Source organism: Nannospalax galili, unplaced genomic scaffold (genome assembly GCF_000622305.1).
Source record: "Nannospalax galili isolate Female #2095 unplaced genomic scaffold, S.galili_v1.0 scaffold18, whole genome shotgun sequence".
NCBI classification, from domain to species: domain Eukaryota; kingdom Metazoa; phylum Chordata; class Mammalia; order Rodentia; family Spalacidae; genus Nannospalax; species Nannospalax galili.
In genome coordinates, this window is record NW_008346548.1 from 5,866,204 (window position 1) to 5,890,848 (window position 24,645).

General features: G+C 39.3%; 1 protein-coding gene across 1 annotated transcript in view; it reads right to left on the reverse strand.

Moving 5' to 3' along the window:
• Positions 1 to 14,588: 14,588 nt before the first annotated feature.
• The window catches only part of Igsf11 (immunoglobulin superfamily member 11), a 181,777-nt gene continuing 171,720 nt past the window's right edge, over positions 14,589 to 24,645 (reverse strand). The window contains exons 5-7 of the mRNA XM_017800569.2: positions 19,614 to 19,736; positions 18,710 to 18,860; positions 14,589 to 16,762 (exon numbers count right to left, since the gene is read on the reverse strand). Coding sequence (XP_017656058.2) covers positions 16,330 to 16,762; positions 18,710 to 18,860; positions 19,614 to 19,736 — 707 coding nt within the window. The 3' untranslated portion in view covers positions 14,589 to 16,329. The remainder of the gene's footprint in view (positions 16,763 to 18,709; positions 18,861 to 19,613; positions 19,737 to 24,645) is intronic.

Below are 24,645 nucleotides of genomic sequence, written 5' to 3' on the forward strand. Positions count from 1 at the left end.
CACCCTCCCCATCCTGCCCAGTTCTCTCTTACTTAACCTCTCTGGGCATTTGAGGCCGTGGTCTCTGTATCAGATGGATCACAGTTTATCCTGCACCTTCACAAAAGATTGGCATTGGCCAGGTGTGGTGGTACCTAGCTGTAATCCCAGCACTCAAGGGGCTGAGGCAGGAGAACTTTTAATTCAAGGCCAGCCTGGACTACATAGGGAGCCTCTGTGTCAAACGAGCAGAATCATTGGCACTATGGAATTGGAGAGGTGAATGGCCTTGATTTATGAATGACTGATGGGGATATGAAAAAGAGGGAGGATTTCAGGCTAGTTGTGTGAGACTAGAAGTTCTTTCTAATAAAATCCAAATACATGACATAAATTAAACCTACAGTAATAGTTGATCATAGCTAGGCTAGAGGAGACGCTCTGGCTTCCAGGTAGGAATGTTCCTTTATGTGACTAAAGAATGATTTAAAAATGAGAAATATTGGCCAGTGAGACAGCTCTGCTGCTAGGCCACCAAGCCTGACTACCAGAGTTCCTTTCCTAGGAACCCACATGGTGGAAGGAAAGAATCAACTCCCACAAGTTGTCCTCTAACCACATGCCCCTGCCTCCTGCATACAATTAAAAATTTTTTTTTAATGGGAGGTGTTGAGAAAGGCAAGAATTTTGTCTAGTTGTGACCTCCATTGCTTATTGGCCTTATGGCTAAGGTCAAGTATAGAAATGTGCCCTGTGTCATAGGGTGGAAAAGACAGGCAAGCACAAGACTCCAGGCTCTGTGTGGGTGGAAGACAGGTCAGGCTTCTGGGTTTTATTGCACACATTTAACAACAACACAGGCATCAGCTGGGGAGCAGGGGCACTCCTGGAGTATTTGAAGAATACCAAAACTATGTCTCTGGAACAAACATGCTCTTCGCTGGCATTAAGAAGTGAGAAAAGGCAGAGGGAGCAGCTTATCTTGAGAAAGCGACTAATGAGTACTAGTCACTGCCTCACCTAACACAAAGCAGAAATGCCTCATGCTTTAGATGTGTACCATTATTCAAATGGTCTCATACCCCAGACTTCAGATTATGAATGGCTAACAAAATGTGTTGCTAGGTATTCCTGATTTAAGTAAAATTGGCTTGTAGTTGAGCATGATAATTAAAAAAAAATATTAACTCCAGTTCAGTAAAGACAATGTTTTCCCTTTCTAAAGCTATGACTGGACTTAATAAGTAATGTTCAACTTTTCACAAAGATGGAGAATGCCATTTCAAAATAGAAGATTGGTTTTATATGTAGATTTATATAACTGGTTACAGTCCCAGAACCAAGCAAGACTTGCCTATGTATCGATTTGTGTTCATTAGGCAGTGGTCAAAGAAAGTAAGTCTACTTTATAAGTTTGTTTGGACTATGGCAGTTTAGTTACAATTTCCTGTATATAAAATGCTGCCTTTTACTTGCTGAAAGGCATTTTCATGTGGTTCATGTATAATTTCAAATAAAGAATGCTTAACACGGCACATTTTATCATTGGTTTATAAATCACATGCTTTTAAAATCAGCATGAAATATACAACAGAAAGCTAGACCTTATATTAGAATTATTTATTATTGCAGTCAGGCTGTTATCAGAATTGTCTTTAAAAGCTATGCAGAACATACAAAACAATGAAAACTATTGCATATGTGGTTGGTAATGTTGCTTTTTGTCAGTTCATCAAGAAGGATTAAAGTAGATGATATAATTTGTAAATTATAGGGCTACAATTAAAAGCAAAATTTTTACAGATTTAAAAATATGCCATTTTACACAGTCTATAATGTTGCTGTCATGACATCCACTTTCAGCATCAGAGAGGCTGAAGAGCTTGCCTGACCATAGGAAGTGATGGATTGGTGCTGATGTTCAGGTCCAGGGGGAGGCAGGGTCTCCTTCTACTGAATGTTTTCTTTCACACTCACCACATTCTTTTAGAGACCATCTTTCTCTTGAAACTTCCTGCCTGTGTGAACTCAAATCCACCCTCCGGCGTATATATCTCTACTACAGTTCTGTGGATACAGTTCTTTGCAGAGTTAAAGATGGTGAGGGAACTTAGCATTTTATGTACATTGCAAATGCCCTAGAAAACTGATGAGAAAGAATTAAAAGGCTGTGAGACTCCTTAATGTGTAGAAACTAAAAATGAAGACTCAAAAGGCTTGACTGCAAGGAAAAGTTACTCTAATGGTCTAATCAAGGATGGAAATTTTCTGCAGTATTTTTTTCATGTGGACAAAGAACAACTAAAAGGAATCCAGTGTTCTGTCCATGCCAAACCTTTAAGGCTAATTACCGCTCTCTTTAAGGTTCTGACGACAGATAACAATATCCTTGGCTTCATAACTTACAAACTTTGTGACTTTGAGTTTAACCAATTTAAGCCTCAGTTTTCTTATCTGTATAATTAGCATTATATGAATTTGGATGTCACAAGGACTGAATGGGATGCACATGTGATGGGTATGCCTCCTGGTATCTAGTGGGTTCCAAGTAAATATTGATGTTTTCTCACCTTCATAAGTCTCCCTAGTGACATAAAATTTGGAGTACTCAGAACATGGGCATTAGTGCTTGAAGTCTTAGCTAGAACAATAAGATAAGTGAGAGAAGTAAAGAGAATACAAATAGGAAAAAAAGAAGTCAAAGAATATTTATTTGCAGATGATATGATTCTATACATAAAAGACCCTAAAGATTCCACCATAAAACTCACATTGCTGATAAATACATTCAGCAAAGTAGCAGGATATAAAATTAACATACAAAAATCAGTAGCTATCCTGCACACAAACAACAAACGTTCCAAGAAAGAAATTGTGGAAAAAATAGCATTCACAATAGTTTCAAGAAAAAAAAAAGTTTTGGAATAAATCTAACCAATGGAGTGAAAGACTTATACACACTGTATAAAACTCAACTCCAAATGGATCACAAATGACCTCAGCACAAGACCTGATACCTGAATTGGATAGAGAAGGGAGTAGGGAATACACCGAAACACAGAGGCACAAGAATGGACTTTCTGAAAAAAAAAATCTGATAGCACAGCCATTAAGACCAGCAACTGACAAATGGGGCCTTTTGAAACCATAGTGCTTTTGCACAGCAAAGAACACCATTGCCATGTGCATGAAAAGTCATATGGAAACTTACTAATGTAGAAACTTCCTAAAATACATACATACACCTAGTTAGAGAGAGTTTAGATAGAGTTACCTTATAATGAAGTGACAATGCCCCTACTAGACATTGCAGGCTAACAAAGAAGATCCAGAGCCAGGAATGAATTACCTCCTTTGGAGTTGTTGGCCAGTGAGATCCCACAGATCCCCAAACATTACAGGCTATCACCATTGTTCTTGATTACCCTCCAGAACCTGACTGTAAGTCCCTACTGCTGAAGACATAACATACTTGAGTCATAAACCATAGAGAAAACAAACTGGTATTCCCTAGAAACTTCATCCCTGCTGGCTAGCTTTTATAGTGCTGGAAGGTGCTATGAATACTACCAGAGGAGAAATGTAACCATCAAACTTAGCCAGCTGTGAACCCTGAGGGCCACAATAACAGCCAGCCCAGCAAGACAATTCACTGTGCTATAGTGGCATGACTGTTGTGGTAGTAACCAACCACCCACTGGCTGGATTTAAGTCCCCCTAAAGATGAAATCCTTACCCGCCACTGTTATCAGGGCCAAGAATTTGTAGCTAGACAGTTTGCAGGCCCTAGGAGAGAACCCACTACTATTACTCTGCTAAATGGACATAGTATTAAACCAATTTCTAATGACTTATAGTCGTACCCATATATTAGTGCATCTCTCAATCCTCACCAGAGAAACTTCTTTTAGCAGTACATGGCAATTAACATAGAGACCACGCACATGCAGAGAATATTCAGCCCTAAATGTGACACCTATATCACACCCTCTCCTCCTAAGGATCAGGCATCATTGTGGAAAAGGGGGTGGAAAGGTTGTAATAACCAGAGGCTGTGGAAGACTAAAAGGAAATGTTTTTTCAGACATAACAGGGAAGGTACACATAAGAACTCACAGCAGTTGTGAGAGCATGCACAAGATTTGCAAATGCTCAAGCCAGACAAAATCCCATCATGGAGAGGTGAGGTGGGCACCAAGTCTCAGCCTTTGGCTAAAGAGCTACTGGAAACTGATAGCTGCTAGGAGATGAAGAGTCAATTTTAACGGTGTGACACCTGGTGGGTGGACCATGCTCCAGCAAATGGCCACACACCCGGGAGTATTTAGGTGGCACAAACTGGACTCAATTTTTTTTTTTGATTTTTTGAAAAAGGGTTTCCCTGTAGCCCCAGCTGACCTGGAACTTACTATGTAGACCAGGCTGGCCTCGAACTCACAGAGAACCACTTGCCTCTGCTTCCCAAGTGCTGGGACTACAGGTGTGTGCCACCACTCCCGGGAACACAAAGTTGGGTATATAGGGTACAGGAAGTGGACCTGGGAGGAGTTGAGGGAAGAAGGTTGAATATGATCAAAATACACTGTATAAAATTCTCAAAGAACTAATAGAAAAATGAAGAAGGAAATAAAAGATCATAAATGTGCTATTTTAGAATAAAATGTGAGGGAAGGAAACAAAAAACTATTTGGGGAGACAAATAATAATTACCAAATCTTCTCCCTTCCCCTAAATTGAGTCTCAAAGCACTATTTTATATGCAGAAGCAAATAGTACCTCTGGCATGAAGAGCCAGGATACTGAATAGGGGTAAATGATCTGGCTATTGCCTAACAGCTTAATGCATCTCAGCTCTTACTAGTACTGGGAAACATCAAGTGTTTGCTATGGCCAGGCACTGAGCTCTTCAGTCTATGCACATTATTTAGTCCTTACAACCTCAAAGGTACCACTATTGCCTATATTTTGTAAATGGAACTGAGTGTTACAGAATTTTGTAACTTGGCCACCAGCAGTATGTTCCAAGACAGGGACCCAGGCCTTAGAAAGCCATGCGGCTCTGTGGAAACTAGTGAACTCTTTCTGGCCCTTGAGAATTTTGTAATGTGTCCAATGTACAGGACAGTTGAAACCCAAAAACATATAAACAGGAGTACAATTTCCCCCAACTTCCAGTGTGAAAAATATGTATCTCTTGAACTTAAGGAGCAATTGATAAATGGGAAAGAAATGTGACTTCACCATCAATTACCAGAAACAAATCATCTACTCTGGCCCCACCTGACAAATACTGATATCAACTAAATCCAGAGTGTTAAATATACAATAGGCACCTACAATTATAACTTTGTTTGAAGGTTGTCTCTGCCGTTAAGGTCTTAGATAAATATTGTGCCCTGCCTTTATCTAACACAGGGAAATAACTTCTTCACAAGGGAGCTGTGAGGAAAAGCTATAAATAATTATATACACATAGAATTTACAAGACACCTTTGCTCTGCATCTACTTATAATTAAGCATTGTATTTATCAACTGAACTCTTCTGTGAAGCAGAGTATTAACTTTACTTAACATAAGTTAATTGCATTGCATAAAAAAGTGCTATTAGAAATTAAAACAACTAGGAACACAAAATTTTTCTTTCACAGATTGTTTAGGTGGACAGGAATACCTACTGGACAAAAAAAAGTGACAACTTACTAGTTTGTGCAAATTATTTAATCACTGTTAAACTTAGTTGCTAGACTTGTAAAATATGAGAATTAACATCTTTCAGCCAGGATTTTGATAAGATTAGATGAATTAGTACTTGAAAAGCATTTTTAAGTGTTTTCCATGTTGTAAGCACAAAATGATAGGTATTAATTTTAGATAAAACACTTCACAATTACTTCACAAAGGATTCTTTTACATCACTGCATTTAGTGTGCTCTCCCTACAGTTTTCCCAAAGGATACAGAATCTCTAATGTAACAGCAAAGGTCACCTGAAGGCCTGGCACCAACCTTCAGCACCTGTATAAACAACTCTGATGTGGCCTTGCTTTGGGAACTTTCAGATAGTCAACTATGACTTTTTAATGCTGAGGTTATGAAACCAATGATATAGCTTCAGTTTGATGAATTTAACACATCCTTCAAGCACTTTCTCTGAACGAGGCATCATGCTAAGTGTTGCAACCACCATCAAGACCTAGAGGAGCCTGTCTTGGCTGCTTGAACATCTGCTGGTATCTTAATTGCAACTATTTGCCCATAGGTCTGTGGCCCTCCTGTAACATGAATGTCTCATGCTACATTTTTGTGTCCTAGAACAGTGTTTATTTAGCAATAGTTAAGAATCAAAAAATATTGCTGAGTAACTCAGCCTCCAGTTGGGTAGAAAGCAATTACATACACAAATGATAGGAACAGTATGCAAACTGATCATTCCCTCAGAGGTGATTCATGCTGTAGACCTTGGGAGGGAACAGTCACTTCTCACTGGGCTGAAAGCAACAAGACTTATGGAGGACAGGTTATTTGTATTTGGCTTGTGGTATAGAAAGACTTAGGTGAGATGGTAAGTGGGAAGGATAGGTAAAAGGGAGGAGGAGCCAGAAGGGAAAGAGGAAGGGAAATGGGTAGGGAGAGTAGTCAGTTCCAAAGAGGTAACTGTGGAAAGAAGGTGAATTGACTAGGAACCTGGGAGTCTCCCCTTCCAGTGGGGAGCTGAACTTCAATTCACACTCAGAATTAACACGGTTAAAAGAAGTGGTGTAAGGCAGGATAGCTGACATACTACTTCTCTGTCACTTGTTTTAACTTGTGGGAAGAGAGGCCTCCATTTCCACCTGCCATCAACAAGCTTGAGTGAAGTGACACTCCACCTTTCTCCCTCCCCTCCTCTGGTATCAGCAGGTGTATCAGTTACTTCTCTGTTGCTGTGAAAGAAACACCTGACCAAGGGAACTTAGAATTGAGTTTATATCCTGACCCTATAGCAAGTGGTGATCTGTATGTTACCAGAGCCCAGTTAATTCCATACCTGGAGGCAATGTGACTCAATTTGGCACTGTACTTGTACTCAAACGGTATAAGCAGAGCCAGGGTAAGAAGCTTTACTCCTTTGCATGGAGCAATGGAAACACTACTTTTGACAGGGAACTGTCCATGAGGCCCAATGGAAACCTACATACTTATACTCACCTGACTCTAGTGTTATACCTCAATAAGGGGCAAATGTCTGCCATAAAATAATAATTTGAGGGGCTAGAGAGAAGGCTGCTAGAAGGGGCTAGAGAGTATATGTACTGCTCTTGCAGAAGACTCAAGTTCAATTCCCAGCACCCATGTTGGGTAGCTCAGAACGCCACTAACTCTAGCTCCAGAGAATCCAACACCCTCTCTTGGACTTCAGTCACCTACACTTATGTGCACAAACCACCACACAGACACACACACATACACATAATTTTAAAATTAATAAAAAAGATCTTTCTTTAAAAAGAAATTGGGTACTGGAGAAATGGCTAGGCAGTTTAGAGTACTTAATGCTTTTGCAAGGGCACAGGTTCAGTTCCCATCACCCATGTTCACAACAATCTGTAACACCAGTTCCAGGAGATCAGATACCCTCTTCTGACCTCTGTGGACATTGCACAGACATGGTATATTTACATACATGTGGGCAAAACACTCATACACAAAAATTGATATTGGGCTGGAGGGCTAGCACAGCTGTTAAAGGCTAAGGCTAACAAAAATTGATATTAAAAAATAATTTGAAAGAATCTAGAGCCTATAATACTTAAAATATCCAAAAGAAAACATGGAAAAGTAAAACATTCTAAGAACTAGGAAAATCACAATTTGAATGTGTGTGTGTGTGTATATATGTATATGTATGTATATGTGTGTGTGTTTGTGTATGTGTATAAGAGCCAATCCTGGAAATATATGAAGGAATTTTAAAGCAGCTATAATAATGCATCAAGAAGCAATTATCCATTCTCTTAATACTAAGTTAAAAATTAGAAAATCTTAGGAAAGAAAGAGGAATGAGGTAAAATGCATGCTGCAACATGGATGAACCTAAAAACACTACAATTGAAGAGTCATTCACACAGAAAACCCCACATATCAATCAATACCATTTATAGGAAAATGAAGAAGGATGTCTACAGAGGAGACACATAGGAACTGGTTACATAGGGCTAAAGATAAGATAGAATGGGAAAGTACTGCAGTATAGGTTTCTTTTCAGGATAATGGAAATCTTCTAAAATTACCTAATGGTGATAGTTACTCAACTCTACAAACATACTAAAGATTCATAAAATGTACATTTAACATGAGTGAACCTTATGGCATGTAAAATGATATCTCAGTAGAATTGAATTTTTACTACTTAAATTTTGTTTAAAAAGGAAATTATCAAACTAAAAAAAATAAAGTAACTTAAAAAATGCATGCTGGGTAAACTCAAGAGTGGAGCAGAAGTGACAGGATAGTGAAGAAAACTAAAAACTGGAAGACAGATCAAGAGAATTAACTCAGAGGAAAACAGACAGGAAAAATGGACAGGAATGATAACAAAAGTTCTAGCCTCAGCATTCATATAAGATGCATGAAAGAGAATGGGCTGCTGAAAGACAAGCTAGTCACTTTCTATAGTTTTCAAATGTTGAAAAATTGTCAACTGTAAATACAATATTCAGAGTGGAATGAGGAGGACAAGGGAAAACTAATAGAATTTGTTGATACTTTAAGATCAACCCTTAAAGACTGGCTAAGGGGAGTTTTTCAAGTAGAAAGGCAATTATTTTTTAAAAAATGGAGTTGGAGAGATGGCTCAGTGGTTGAAAAGCACTGGCTGCTCTTGCAGAGGACCTAGGTTTGCGTCCCAGCACCCATATTGTAGCTAACAACTGTTTACAACTCCAGTTCAGGTGGATTCAGCACCTACTTCTGGCCTCTTCAGGCACTGCGTGCACATGGTGCACTTACATACACGCAGGCAAAACACTCAAACACATTAAATAAATAAATCAGAAACGTTTTTTTAAAAAAGGGAAATCCTGAACCATGAGCAAGGGGGAAATAACAGAAACCAGAGGCGTGAGTACACAAGTAACTTTCTCCTCCTGAACTTTAGAAATCATCTCTGAATGTTTCATCATTCAAACAAAAAGTATACATCTCGTATTCAAGAAAAAGACTTAAAATGTGGTGTAAATTGGATATAAAATAGAATCAGTTATACACTCAAGCTGCAAAAATATTAATACAAATAAACCTTGATGTTATCTATGCAATATTTAATATCTAAAGTAAAATCTATACAAAGCATTCATACTGAAATGCATTATAAATATATCAAGATGAAATACTAAAAAATTGTAAGTAGAAAGGGGAAGGAAAGAGACAGACTAGGAGAAGCTAAGGGGAAATGCTGAAAAATAAAGCTTAGCAATCTAAACCTAATTATCAGTAATTGAGTGTACATATGAAAATGCGATTATACGATATGTTGCCAACAAGAAACTCTTTTCAAACATGATGGTGTAGAAATGTTGACTATAAGAAGATGACAAAATAGACCACAATTTGAAAAATGGCAAAGTGGATAAGTTAATGCCAGAGAAAGTGCAATTAGTAGAAAAGACACACTACATAACAATAAAGGGATCTATTTTCGGGATGCCAGGCACACACACACACACACACACACACACACACACACACACACACACGAACGTGTTCATGTGCACACCAAAAAGTCTCAAACTACATGAAGCATAAACTGACAAAGGTGAAAAAATGAACAATCTGAAGAGAGTAAATAATAAATACAGATCAATAAAGCTAAAACTTAAAAACAAATGTAAAACAGTAATGAAACAAAATGCTGTTCCTGTGGAGGAAAAGAAATCAGTAAAATTGACAACCTTCTAGTCAAACACACAAAAATTTAAAAAGTGAAAGATACAAATCACCCACAGCAGGAATCAAATGGGATATCACTGCAGCCTGAACTCTCATTCAAAAATAAGGAACCTGGTATGGTGGTGCACACCTTTAACCACAGCCTCAGGAGGCAGAGGCAGGTGGATCTCTGTAAGATTGAAGCCAGGTTGGTCTACAGTGAGTTCCAGGCCAGGGGGGCCACAGGAAGACCCTGTACTTAAAAATTTAATAATAATAATCATAATAATAATAATGTGATGTCAATAGTTTTATGCCATAAAACTGACAAACCAGAAAAAAGAAAAAAATGGACTGACACCTTACAAACCACAAGCTACTAAACCTCAAAGAAGCTGAATGGTTTTAGTAGTCACATTGCCAGGTAAGAAACTAAATTACCTGAAATTCAGAAATTACTGAAATTACTCCAGAACAAGATGTAGTTTTCACTAGAAAACTCTATGAACTTGTTACCAGATGTAGTTTTCACTAGAAAACTCTATGAACTTGTTACATTAAAACCTCAATAAATATTAGCAAGTCAAATCCAGCAATAACTGAATACTATGCCCAACTGAGATTTATTCCAGGTACCTAAGGCCTGTTCAATATTTGAAAACCCACCAATGTAGTCCAGCATATCCAACAGGCTAAAGAAGAAAAACCACCATTTTGACAAGAAATGCAGAAGATGACAAAATCCATACTCATTCACACTTTCCTTTAAAAACAACAACCCAAACTCTCAGCAAGCTAGTAATAGAATAAAACTTCCTCAATTAATACAGGATTATGAAAAACTACATCAAACATATTTGATAATAACTTAATGCTTTCCCCCGAGACAGGGAACAAGGGAAGAACTTCACACTTATCACTTTAACATCCTACTGTAAGTTCTAACCATTGCAATTAGTAAGATAAAGAAATAAAAGATACATAAAAATGAAGAAATAAAACTGCATCTATTTATAGACATCATACTCACATAGGAAGAAAAATCTCAGGGGCTCTATAAAAAATAGTGTTAGAAAAAAATAGATCTGACTGTAGGATACAAGATCAACACACAAAATACAATTACATTTTAATTTACTAACAACAAATATACGAAAATAAAAATCTACAGTTTGGCAGTATTTATAAGTGTGTCCAAAAATGAAATAATTAATTTAAAATCCAATTAATTTTAAATCCAATAAAACATTTGTAGTATTTGTATCCTGAAAATTACAAAATATTAGTGAAATAAATCAAAGACCTAAAGGAATGGGGAGATGTAACATATTCATGGATTAGAAGTATGCTGGCAAGTTTTTGTTGCCACAAACTAAGAGACACCAGGGAAGAGGAATTTCTTCCATCAGATTGACCTGTGGACCTCTGGGGTGTTTTCTTCATTGCTATTTGACATAGAAGGGGCTCAGCCCACTATGGGCAGCACCATCCCTAGCCAGGTGGCCCTTGACTATATAGAGGGAGCTGAATAAGCCAGAGGATGCAAACCAGTAAGCAGCATTCCTCTGTGGCCTCTGCTGCAGTTTCCTCCTGGGGTCCCTGCCTTTTGTTCCTGTTTTGGCTATCCTTGAGGACAGACTGTGACTTTGTGAGCCAAATAAATCCTTTCTCCCCCATGTTGGTTTTGGTCAGGGTTTAACAACAGAAAAGCCAAGCAAACCAGGACACTAGTTAAGCAGATGCTAAAGCTTATTAAGTAGCTGCAGTGGTTAATATGGTATATGTGGATGGAAAGTCACAAAAAGATCAAGGGAGATCTCAGAAAGAGACACAAATATGCCAAGATGATCTTTCACAAAGATGGAAAAGCAATTTATATGAGGAAGAACAGAGAGCACTTAGACCTATAAGGCAAAATAAACCTCAACCTAAACTTCACTTACTGTTAAAAAAAAAAAAATCAGATCAGAGAAGTAAATGTGAAAGCACACAACTTTTAATGAAAAAATGGTGAAAATCTTTAGGTCCTAGGTCTAGGTGAAGAGTTTAGATTTGGTGCCAAAATTAAAATCCATAAAAGGAAAAACTGCCTGGCAAGGTATTGTCACCAAGACTGATGACCTGAGTTCAATCCCTGGAACAAACACAGTAGAAGAAAACCAACTCATACAAGTTATCCTCTGATTTCCACAACCAGGCCATGACATGTGCACACACTCACATACCGCCCTCCACACACAAGTAATAAATGCATAATAAGTAAATAAATAAATAAAAATTTAAAGGAAAAACTATTAAGTTGGACCTTGTCTAAATTATTTTTTTAGTTAAGGCCTTACATCACCTCTCTGCTTTTTGGCTAAGATCAAATGAGGTAAAGTCCAAGCTGGCCTTAAGCACACAATCCTCATGCCTCAGCACTGCAGTTGCTGGCATTACAGGGTACGTGCTACAGTACCAGCAAGACCTCATCAAAGTTGAAACTCACTCTGTGAAAGACTCCATGAAGAAATTGAGAAGGTAAGTTACAGACGGAAAAAATATTTGCTAACATTTGCTAACAAAAACTTGCACCTGGGAGGAAATGTGTGTGTATAAATAAAATATATGGAGATATCTTTGGATATACATAAATAGTATATATTAGGATATAGCAATGACAAGTGCTTAAAAATGCATTCACCATCACTAGCATTAGCCACTGAACATTCAAATTCAAACAACAGTGAGGTCTCACTACCTAACCACCAAAATAGCTACAATAAAGTGTTGATAATACCCAAATCTATACATGCAGGTAAACTTGGACACTCATTCTTGCTAGAAGAAAGATAAAGCTGTTCAGCCACTCTGGAAGAGTGTGCCATTTTCTTCCAAAACTGAACACATGCTTAGCCAGAAACTACACTCTTAGACACTTACCCTAGAGAAATAAAACCCATGTTCACATGAAAATCCATATACATATATTTATAGATTTATTCATAAAAGACAAAAACTGGAAATAATCCCAAAGTCTTTCCTATCTTTCAACTGCTCAGTGGTTAAGTGAACTGAGTTGTATTCATTTTACAGAATGCTACTCACCAACAAAAAGGAACAAATGATTCATATATGCAATAACATGGACGGTTCTCAATGACCCTAAGAGCCAATCCTTAAAAGTTTCATTCTTTATTGCATTGCAGCATTATCAAAATGAAAGCATTTCAGAGATGGAGAACAGGATGGTGACTTTTCAGGGATAGGGACCTAGGAGGGGGAGGTGGCTGTCGCTCTGAAACAGTAGAACATGGACTACTATATCTTTGCTGGCATGGTGGTCATGAATCTACATGTGATAAAATTACATATAACGGGGACTGGAGAGATGGCTCAGCAGTTAAGAACACTGGTTGTTCTTGCAGAAGACTCAGGTTCGAATCCCAGCACCCACATGGCAGCTAACAACTGTCCGTAACTCCAGTCGCAGGGGATCCAACAGCCTCTTCTGTCCCCTGTGAGCATTGCATGACATGGGTTCACTTACCTACATGCAGGCAATACACACATACACATAAAATAAAAATAATAAATAAATAAAATTACATATAACTAGCATTAGGTGTTGTGAGGCACACTTGTAATCCCAACACTTGAGGAGCAGAGACAGAAGGACAAGTTCAAGCCCAGCCTAGGCTACACAGCAAGACCTGATCTCACAAATAAAAACATATAACTAAATGTGTACACATCCAAAAATGAGTACAAGCACAGATGTTGAATTCTGACTAAGACAGATGGATTTGGGGCTGGAAAGATGGCTCAGTAGTTCAGAACACTAGTTACTCTTGCAGGGGATCAGGGTTCAGTTCCTACCACCCTCATGGCAACTAGCAATCATCTCTAACTCCAGTTCCAGGAGATCCAACATCCTCTTCTGGCCTCCAGGGGCATTGCATGGCATGTGTGCACTTACATATATGCAGGCAAAACACTCATATACATAAAATAAAATAAAAAAATTTTTAATTAAAAGATTGACTTAATATTAATCTGTGATATGATATCAAAGCTACTCAAGACATCACTGTGGAGAGAATTAAGTGAAGAGTATTTGTGATCCCTATAATTTCTTACAGCTACATGTAAATTATTACCTCAAAATGAAAAAGTTTAAAACAAAGTTTACATTTCTTCCAGAAAAATGTGGTCCAGTATGTATCAGGAGTTACTATATAATCATGTCCCTAATTTGGATGGGCAATTTCAGCTCAGAAATCCTCGTTTTGTAGTACCCACAGCAGACACTGTAGTAGGAGATGGGGATTCAGTAGTGAAGAACGCAGGCTGGACCCTGTCTTCACCAACTTCCAGATTAATACTTTAGAAATAGCTACAGGTACAAAGTGGGACATTACATTCTCAGTCAAATGGGTGAGAACTATAATCTACTTTAATTGTAATAGAAGAAAGTTTAATTTTTGAAATACTATAAGCGCATTAAAATGATTATGGATATTATTTTGCAGAATGGAAAAGTGTATATAGTGTCAAGGAAACAGTAAACTGAAACCCATATGTCTATTACTACTATGACAATGACAACTTATTTTACATGAATAAACTTTTATTGAATTTTAGATAATTAGAAAGAATAAAGAAATGCAAGATAATGCTTTCTAAAGAGCATCTGACAGTATCATCTTTTCTGTGACATGGTATTTTCACTTTTCCTTATAAAAAGTAGACATTCATTTATTTAAATTTTTACAAAGTCAAGAACCATCAAATGGAAAAAAATAAGTAATGCTAAGATAAATGCAGCTTTTTATATCAACATTAAAACGGTCACAATAGTTAAGTTCTGAATGTGGCCCTCTTGGAAAAACAGTATTGCAGCAGCTGATGGTTTCCATTTACTCAAATAACTGAGAAGCCAGGAGGTCACTCCCTATGAAGAAAAAGAAGGCAAGCAGCATGGCGGGATGAGAGATGAAGAGCACGCAAAGAAAGCAAGAATGTTCTCTCTAAATTGTGGGGGCAATACAAATAACTTAGCAACAAATCTGGGAAGAAATCACCTAGGGTTGCCTAACGTGTGATTAAGGCGAATAGCCACCAATACAAGTACAGCCTGATATACACAGCACAAAACAGAGTAGAGAGTCTGTAAATGAATTCAGTAAACTGCAAGGCCAGCCAAGCCAAGTAATTAATCACAAAAAGGAGTCTCTTTACACTCGTACGCAATGGATTCAGGCAAAATTGCAACCCTGAGCTTTCAGATCCAGGGCAGACCCTCCAAGAGCACCCTGGAAGATACCCCCCATTTGTCTAACTCTTATCTCTTTTGCAAAAAGAATTATTTTGAAAGCAACAAAACCAAAACAATTCCTACCCTTCCTATAACAATCTACTAACCTCTATTTGTCAAACAAGAGGGAATTATCTTCCTCAGTACAAAAGGCATCAGGTTCTGCCCTCATTAAGAGCAACCCCTGTGATAGTAAAGTAGCCCTGGACAACCTTGCTCCTTTCCAGCCTCTGAGAGCAGGGGAAGGCTGCTCCCTCCTGCCTCCAGCTTCTTCACTGCCCAGTCAACCTCCAGAACCTTTTCTGTGACAAGCCTCCTGCTGGGCTCGCTAAACACAATCACTGAACAAGGTAAGGTGTAAAGTTTTTGCTTTCCTAGCTGAATGCCTCTCAAGCATTTAAAAAAGAAAGTTTCTTTAAAAAAAAAACTATTTTTCAGAAAATAATGAACAGTAATTGCCGTGGACCTATAACAGATCCCAGAATAACAGAGACAGGCATAAGAATCTGTCAATATAGCTCAATTCCAAATATGAAATTCATGGTTCAGGAAGAGGTAAATAAATAAACACCAAGGGGTTCCAAGAGGTTTCCTTTGTTTCCCCCCATTTCTCACTGAATATTGTCAGTAAAAAGTTTTGACTTTATGATAAAGAGCCAGCCCAGTTGGGACACTATGGCTAGTACCATTAAGCCCTTGCCCTTATAAAGGAGTAGGAGGCAGAACATGCCACAGGGTTGCTCAAAATTTTCTTCTAAAGACACCTATTTTTTAAAAATAATTTCAATATTTAAACTTCACCTGGCACTTTAGTCTCCTGAAAATGATTAAATTGGGCAAGAATTAAAGAACAGATCCACCCGGACCACGGTTTGGGTCATAAGTGCTCTTCTAGCTTTCTCCTTGGCTTGGCACATCGTTGAGGTGCAGCAATTTTAACCAAATTGCAGTGAGAAAACTATCCTCAAAGCACTCCAGGCCAGTCTGAAGACACATCACAGCAACCAGGAAACGGACGGCCTTCTTCTTTGTGCTTTTTACTAATGTGATCTTAACAAAAGTGTCTTTCCAGCACACACCCACCCCACTCTCTCCTTATTTGTAGGCATTCCATTTATTTTCATCTTAACACAGCATCCCCAAATGTCTTATACCAAGGACCCTGCCCGACTCTGGGCTGGCACCATGACAGGCACTGCACCAATGCGCTCCAGGGTTGCTTGGCTGATGGTGTAGGACTGTGTGTGCTGAGGTTGAGGCTTCCTGCTGACTGAGCCATCATTCCCGGGTGTGACCTGGGGTGACGACCCTCTGTTAGCTGTCACTACCAGAGTCTTATGTGGACCTGGGACCAAATGGTTTCCATTCGCATAGATGGATGGGATGACAGCATTGCCAGAGAAAGACTGCCGCAAGTCACTGAAGTGGTTGAAGGACTCCCTGTTTCTATGAACTTTTGGATTGTTGCTCCAATATTTACTATTGTAGGTATTGGAAGAGGTCAATGTGTTGTTCTCTGAGGAGGATATCTCCGTATGAAAGGCTTTGGCAGAAGAGCATTTAGGCGGAAGATCATCCTCTCTGAAAAAACAAAGATGAAGTTACATATAACTGAAATACACATGCACATATATTAACTATAAAGAAAATAGCCTGTGAAGAAATCCACTGAGTAGCTGCCATAAAATATCTAGGAAACCAAGTTATGCATATGGAGAGCTTGAGGAAGCCATGCATGGTGTCCAGATTGTAATAATCTCAGAGTTTGAAGAACCATTGTGCTGTGCTGATTAGAGCCTTTCCTCAGCAGTCTGAGACTGGGATGGAATCTGTCCCTAAAACGGCTCAAGCCCTTACAAATCACAAGGATCTGGCAAATGAGAGCACAGAAAAGCAGGGCAGCAGGGACAGAAGACTGGGGAAGCATGGGGGCCAAATCCTTAAAGGCTGGGCGTGTCATGCTGTCTCCCAAGTGGCTAGTTCCTCCAATGGGCAGGGCCTTACAGGGAGCATGGACTAGGAAGGGGCTGCTGGGGGCCATCTTGGGATGGAAGCAGGGAGCCTCAGGTAGAGCCCGTGGTGTGGGTGCTGGTGTGCAGCCAGCCACAGCAGCTCAAAGAAAGAATGGATTGACTCTTGTGGACCTGGGACGAGATCGCTGGCCCCTGAGGCGTGAGCGAATGCTAGCGGGGACTATGGTAGTCATGGCGCAGTCTGATATGGCGGGCTCTGAGCCACGCTGCCAGAGGGATAGGGATAGGCACTGGGTTCTCATTCCTTTGTAAGTTAATAAATGCACATAAAATATATTATATGGTTTGTCTGATAGTGCAGGAGACCCAGAGGGAATTCCAGCCACACATGCTGAGGAGACTGATGTCATTTAAGCACTTTCAACAAGGTGATGTAATAAAATCCAAGGTGGAGCCTGAATCCTCAAATCTCCACATATTTCATAAATTACATTTCTTTTTTAATATTTTATTTACTATTTTTAGTTTATATGTATGAGTGTATTGCTTGTACATATGTGAATGCACCCATGTCACGCAATGCTGCAGAAGTCAGAAGAGGGCTTCGGATTCCCCTTGAACTGGAGTTAAGGATGAACCTGGGTCCTCTTCAAGAGCAGTCAGTGCTCTTAACCACTGAGCCATCTCTCCAGCCCCAAATTACCAAATTACATTTCTTTAAAGATCATCTTGACATTATTTTTCTTAAGAATTTCATATTATTTTCTGAACTGTCTGCCATGGTTTTATGTCATTGGGGTGTCTCCTAAGGGCTTAAACTGAAATCTGATCCCCATTGTGGACTGTTTTGAGGGTGAAAATATAATCAGTTATGGTATTGAGAGGTGGGGCTTCAGGATTTTCAGGATTAAATAATGTCATCAGGGTAGGGTACCATAACAGAATCCCAGCAGCTTTTTAAGAAAAGACCAGACAGATGCATGTGCCCCTGTCTCTCACCATGTGATGCTATGTGCTGCCTTGAGACTGTCAGCAAGGAGGATCCCACCAAATGACACTCCTTTAAAAAAAAAAAACACACTTCCAGAAGCATAGGCTAAAATAAATGTTTTACATAAATTCGGCTTCTTGGAGTATATTGTTATAGTAATGAAAAGGACCAATACACTTGTTCATAACAAGCCACAGTGCTGTGCATGTTCTTAAGGTCATTCCTCTTTACTTCTGATTCCTGTCTATTATAATGACCAACATAAAGCACATGCTTTAAGCTAACTTTTCTAGAGTGGCAGTCATTGATCTACTGTGCAGACATGTAGGAGAAGGAGAACTCTTTACTTATCTCCTATTTGAGTACCTGCAGCATCTTTAATGACACAATGAATAAAGATGAGTATTACAATGAGAAAAAGTGATCTATGTACAAAAAAAACATCATTTGGACATCTCAATTACTTTGATTACAGGAGTTAGAAGATTCTCAAAGAGACCTTGATTCCAAAATGAAATGAAAACACACGATGACTTTGCAGGATCAGTTATCCGGCATACAAACCTGATTTCATTCGGAATTTCTTCCTCCTCCTCCTCTTTATTTTTGCTTCTCCAGTAGAAGAATGCTCCTAAAATTAGTGCAATGCAAAAAATGATAATGACGGCACCAGTGCCAATGGCTCCAGCTAGGACTCGAATGCTTCCGGGCTGGGCTGCAAGATACATTCAAGGTAGACTTAAAGAGAGAGGGAGAAATAACACATACCATGCAACAATATTAACATAAATAAACCTTCTTAAAATGTACCAAATTGCCTGAAGTATCACATCCACATAAAAGTTAAACCTTGATTAACTGTTAGCATCCCCAATGGCTAGACAAACGAACGTGCAGCAGGCTCGTGGCATCTGTTAAATAAATGAACCATCAAACACCTCCCAAGGCTCCAGAAGAACAGCCGCTGGTGCAAGGCGGGAGCAGACAGAGCCTGTGCAACTTGCCTGGGCATCCCAAGTGAGTCCTGGCTCTCAGAGGGATTCTTTATGGCCTCCTCCAACTACAGGACTCCCTTCTACAACCAGAATCAAAATAACTCGGATTCTCCACTATAGAGAAATGCTCTGCACTGTTTATTCATAACCAGACACCCAGAGATACAAAGGAGTTGGGAAAACACACAAGGCTGTCTTGTGAGAGCCATACAATGACTGCAGATTTACATCAGGAAGATTAGCTTGATTCTGAGGATCCAGAGGAGACACTTTGTCACAAAGGTCATCATACTGCCAAGGCTCAAAAAAGAATATTAACATTTTTGTAAAATATTTTCAACAATGATTAAAACTAAGGAATTTCTATTTTTTCCATGTGACTTCAAAGCATGTAAGTAGAACCCTCAATTTTATGACTTAAGAAAAATCGTAGTTTTTCACATGGAGATGGCATCCTAATTCTCTGTACTTACGTGAAATAACCTGCAGATCCAGAAGGCAGGTGCTGGTCCCAATGGCGTTGGAAGCCACACACTGGTACAAACCTGAAGACAGGGCACTGATGTTCCGGATGGTGACTGTTCCCTGGACCTGGTCTGTCACAAAGATAATAATCAAGTGGCAGCTTGATGGAGTGAAGAGGAAAACCAAAGAAGTTAGCACAAAGGCAAGACTGTAAAATTTACACTGGAGAGTTGCCATTTTTTTAAGTGGGAGGAGATATTGTTTATTCATAAAGGTTAGTGACATAGGACTATTAAGGATTGTCCTAAATAAAAACAATCTTGAAACACCAACTGCAGATTAGCATATTATATCCTAAATGTTAGTGATCCTCCTTAAGTAAAGGGAGGTTAAGGCTTGTCCTTGAGAATTACTGATCAGAAACACTGCCTCTTAACTCTGAGGAAATGCAAAAACATGAAGATCAAGTTAGAGTCTGCACATGTTCACTTTACACTGTAGAAGAAATATCCACATTGGGCTCTAAGTATTACAATTAGGATGTTAGCTTCGACCATCCAAGAAGCAGCAGTGTATTCATATAAGCACACAGTTTATCAAAGGAAATGTCAGTATATATGCTAAGGAAGCAGAAGGCAGGGAGAGCCTCAGACTCTGATGCAGCTCTGACTTCTGGAAAGGAGAGAGGGGAGGAAGGAAATCTGGAGAAGAGGCATCTCAGACTGCAGCACCGTTTCATAGAAATTCCCATATGAAGTATCCTTGAGCCAAAGCTAGCCAGTGAAGGCATGCTATGCCTTGCAGGAACAAGCCGGCATTAGCAACTTCACTGTATCCCCTCACCCACGAGGAGCCGCCCAGGGAAGCTTGGCCTTGACACAAAGCAGAGGTGTTTGCAGGGGGCCAGAAGTTAGGGTAGCAGTCAGTGCTGTTCCTCACATCAGGAGATATGGTGGTTTCATTCTCAGGCCATCATGTTGGTATGCCAAGAAATGCTCTAAACATCCACATTTAAGTAATTCAACAATACCAGCACACCCTGTTGGGCATGGGGATACATGCCTTTAATCCTAGCACTCAGAGGCAGAGGCAGGGGGATTTCTGTGAGTTCAAGGCCAGCCTGGTCTACATAGCAAGTTTTAGACCAGCCAGGGCTACACAGTGAGACCGTGTCTTGAAAACACACAAAAAAAAAACAACAAAAAAAACCATATACAACAAAACAAAAGACAATACCAACAGAGTACAGCTTAATAATTTATTCCCTCAAAATGTAAATGACTACAATAATAACAAAAATATGCTAGGCTCTGAATAAATTTTCAGATGCAGTACCTCAATCTTGGCAATGACCCTTTGAGGTATTTTTATTTTTAACCTACTGAAAGGATACAGACAGAGAAATTTTAGATGGGTAACAAGACTACACAGCTGGGGGTGGGGGGGGGGCTGGAGAGATGGCTCAGCGGCTAAGAGCACTAGCTGCTCTTGCAGAGGACCTGGGTTCAACTCCCAGTACCCACATGGCAGCTATCAACTGTCTATAACTTGGGTTCCAGGGGATCTGATGCCCTCTTCTGGCTTCTGTAGGTATTGCACAACACAGGTGCATTTACATACATGCAGGCAAAACACTCATTCACATTTAAATAAACAAAAAATAAATGAATCAATAAATAAATGACTACACAACTAATTGTTAGAAATTGTAGCTGCATGGATGGCTGGGCCTCACTATCTCCCTCTGGCAGGAAAGAAAACACATTCTTGTCATCTCAGTAATTCTAAATAGCTGCAAACTTAGAAGCAATAGAAAAAGGCTCCTAATGGCACAAGTGAAAATAATCCAGCATAAAGTTCAAGAATGCCTGGGAAATACGTGGAGCTAGCCCTACCCTGCTTGCCTTTTATTTGGGACTAGGATTTAGTTATCTGCTGGCAGCTTTCACATTTATCTAGATCAAAGGCAGAAGCAGAGAGCCTGCCTTTATCTTTCCTTCATTTAATGCATAAATACTTACTGATAACCTATCTCTGTGCTGGGTAACCATGAGAATAGTGCCAGGATGACGGACAGGACAGACCTTAACAAGGCAAGGAGGCAAAGGAATGAACTAAGTGGGTTAGATACCAGGCAAGGGATACAGATCTCAGAAAGCTGGGGAAACACAAAGGGCAGACATCAAATGAAAACCTGGGAAATTGATAACACACAGGAGGGGAGCACACCACAGCACCAGGTCTTCACATATCAGTGCCAGCAGGGTTGTTTCTAAGCCTTCAAACACAATACTGGGGACGCATTCATGAATGATCCAGTCATTAAGCATGCACTTGAATGAACTTCAATATCACAGGCCAGACAAAGGAGTGACTTGATTTTTAGCCTTTTTTATAGGAGCACTTAAAAAGTACCCAAGACACAATAATCAACAGCTTGGGACTATCCTGTGAACACCAAAGTCAATATATTTAATGATTAACTGGTTCGTATATATTATTTCCTATGTATATACACATATATATTTACACACATACACACAGACACACACACACACACACACACAATCTGAGGCTATCAGTATTAGGGTGGGGAACCTGGAAGGCAGAGATCAGTGAATTTACTCAGAAACTCAGAATTCACTTAGTGTTTTTCTTCATCCCTGTGTTCTGTTTGATTTCTCAGGCTCTCATTAGAGATTCCCCCAATATGTGCCCTGGCATCCAGTGTTCTCTAGGCTAACATTTGCTCTGTTTATTAATTCCTTGCCTTCTTACTGGATAAAGTAAAGACTGGGTTAGTCATGTTAATCTTCGTATCACCATTCTTAGCAATTATGCGCACACAGAAAAGTTAGTAAATACAGATAAATAATAAACAAAAGTGCTACTTTCTAGTGTCTGCAGTGTATGTGGTACACGTAATAAGAGTTTTAAACAGGCCCTGCTTAATCATCATACATAGTCTATGTTCCCTGCTTTTCAAAAGTAGGAAATCTCAGAGTAGCCACGCAGCTTGTCCACATCATCATCATCCACAAGTCGCAGCATCTATCAAATAAGATCTGTCCAGGTCCAAAGCTTGTGATCATCATGTGTACACTTGGTTTTCCAATAAGACATGCAAAGTTACCTTAGGACACTGGGTACAATCCTCCTGACTATGCAGGGTTCCAATGCTGTTCATGTTATAAACCAAGTCATCTACATAACCCACTCTTCAGCACATATCCTAGTGTTTTCAGGCAAGCACATAAACCGTGGAGCAATCAACCCTACAATTTCACATACTGCTACTGTTTTATTTCTTTTTCTTCCCTTAAGCTCTAAAATTCTAAAACGTTGGTCAGTTTACACCAAACCAGCAATTTTGTTGACATTTCCAGAGACAACTGAGAAAATTTTAAGCAGCTGCTCTAAGCAGGATTCAGGCACGTGCAAAGGGGGCAAACTAAAAGTTGCTTTCCTCCCTTTGTCTCCAGAAGCAGACGCTGTAGGGTGTAGCCATAAGAAAATGTAGTTAAATGAGGTTGACACACCATGGTACAGCCAACTCAGATATAATCAGGGCACAGATGAGACACACTCATAAGATACCTTAAGCCATAATAGAACAGGGTTGTTTATGTAAACAAAGGGAAGGCAAGCCAGGAGCAACTCCCCAGCAAACACCAGATTATCACACAAAGCACACAGCCCTCTGTAAAACCAGCAGGGCCTGTGCTGGGACAGACGTAATTTGCTGAAATGAAGAATGAAAATAATTCTCCCTTTCATCTTCCTTCTTCCAAATAGGGAAAGTAAAATTGTGCGGAACTACAGTTTGGAAAGTTCGAAGGACAGCAAGCCCACTCTTCAGTGTACACCAGCACTCTATCCCATACAAGCGGTACACCTGGCCTGGCAGGCCCTTCAGATTCACACAGACAAATACACATTTATATTTCCAACTCTATTTGTTCTCCTCAGTTCCAGAAGCCCACATCTGGTAGCATCTACAATGATTCATCATCCGCTAAAAGCATGAGCTTGGGAGTCAGGCAGCCTGGGTTTAAACTTGCTCTGCCTGCTACCATCTATGCAGTACTGATGATGTCACCTGTCCATCATGTATGTTTTAGCTTCCTCATCTGCAATTCTGAACCAGGAACTAGCGAAGTTCCTATACCCCTCCCACACATATGAGATTAAGTGAGATAATGCATGGGACTGAGACAGCATAGTATCTGGCAATGTTTCTACATGGGAATTCCAGGAATTTCTTGGAAATTTTATGTATTTTTCTAAATACTGAGAGAAATTTGGAAAAATCTCTAACATCTCCAAATTTCCAAGACAGTGATCTTCAGGATCTGGCATGAGTAATAAGAAATCTAAATATCATGTTAGACTGAATTTTTATGATTTGTATATTTTGAATAGTAATGAGAATAATAATAGTGAATCATTCCTTATATAAAAGTCTCAGAAATACTCTGCTAAGAAGATAATACTAAATGAATGGTTTAATATCATTTAAACCAATATACTGTAACAAAATTATATATAAACACATCTCAACTTGAAACAGATATTCGATGATAAAATTTTTAACTTTCATTATTTTTTGTATTTTCTGTGCATTAGTGTATAGACAGCATGTGTGTAAGTACACAGGTGCTGTGCATGGCCCTCGGAGGTCAGAAGAAAGTGTTGGATGCCCCTGGACCTGGAGTTAGGGACTGCTCTTAGCCACCCTGTGGGTACTGAGGCTCGAACCCAGGTTCTCTGAAAGAGCAATCAATGCTTTTAACTGCTGAGCCATCTCTCCAGCCCCTGATGATATTTTTTTTAAACAGCCACTTGTGAAAGAGGTGTACTCTTGCTCTGGAGTGTGTTATTGAACATGTTAAGGCTGTAATGAAATGCTTCTTCTAATCATGTAGTTATTAAAAAATTTTTTTAATTAAAAAAACTAACTAAATAAAAGGAGCTACATAGTATATAATTTCATTTACAAAAATATCTGATAGCCAGTTGTGGTAGAACATGTCTGTAATC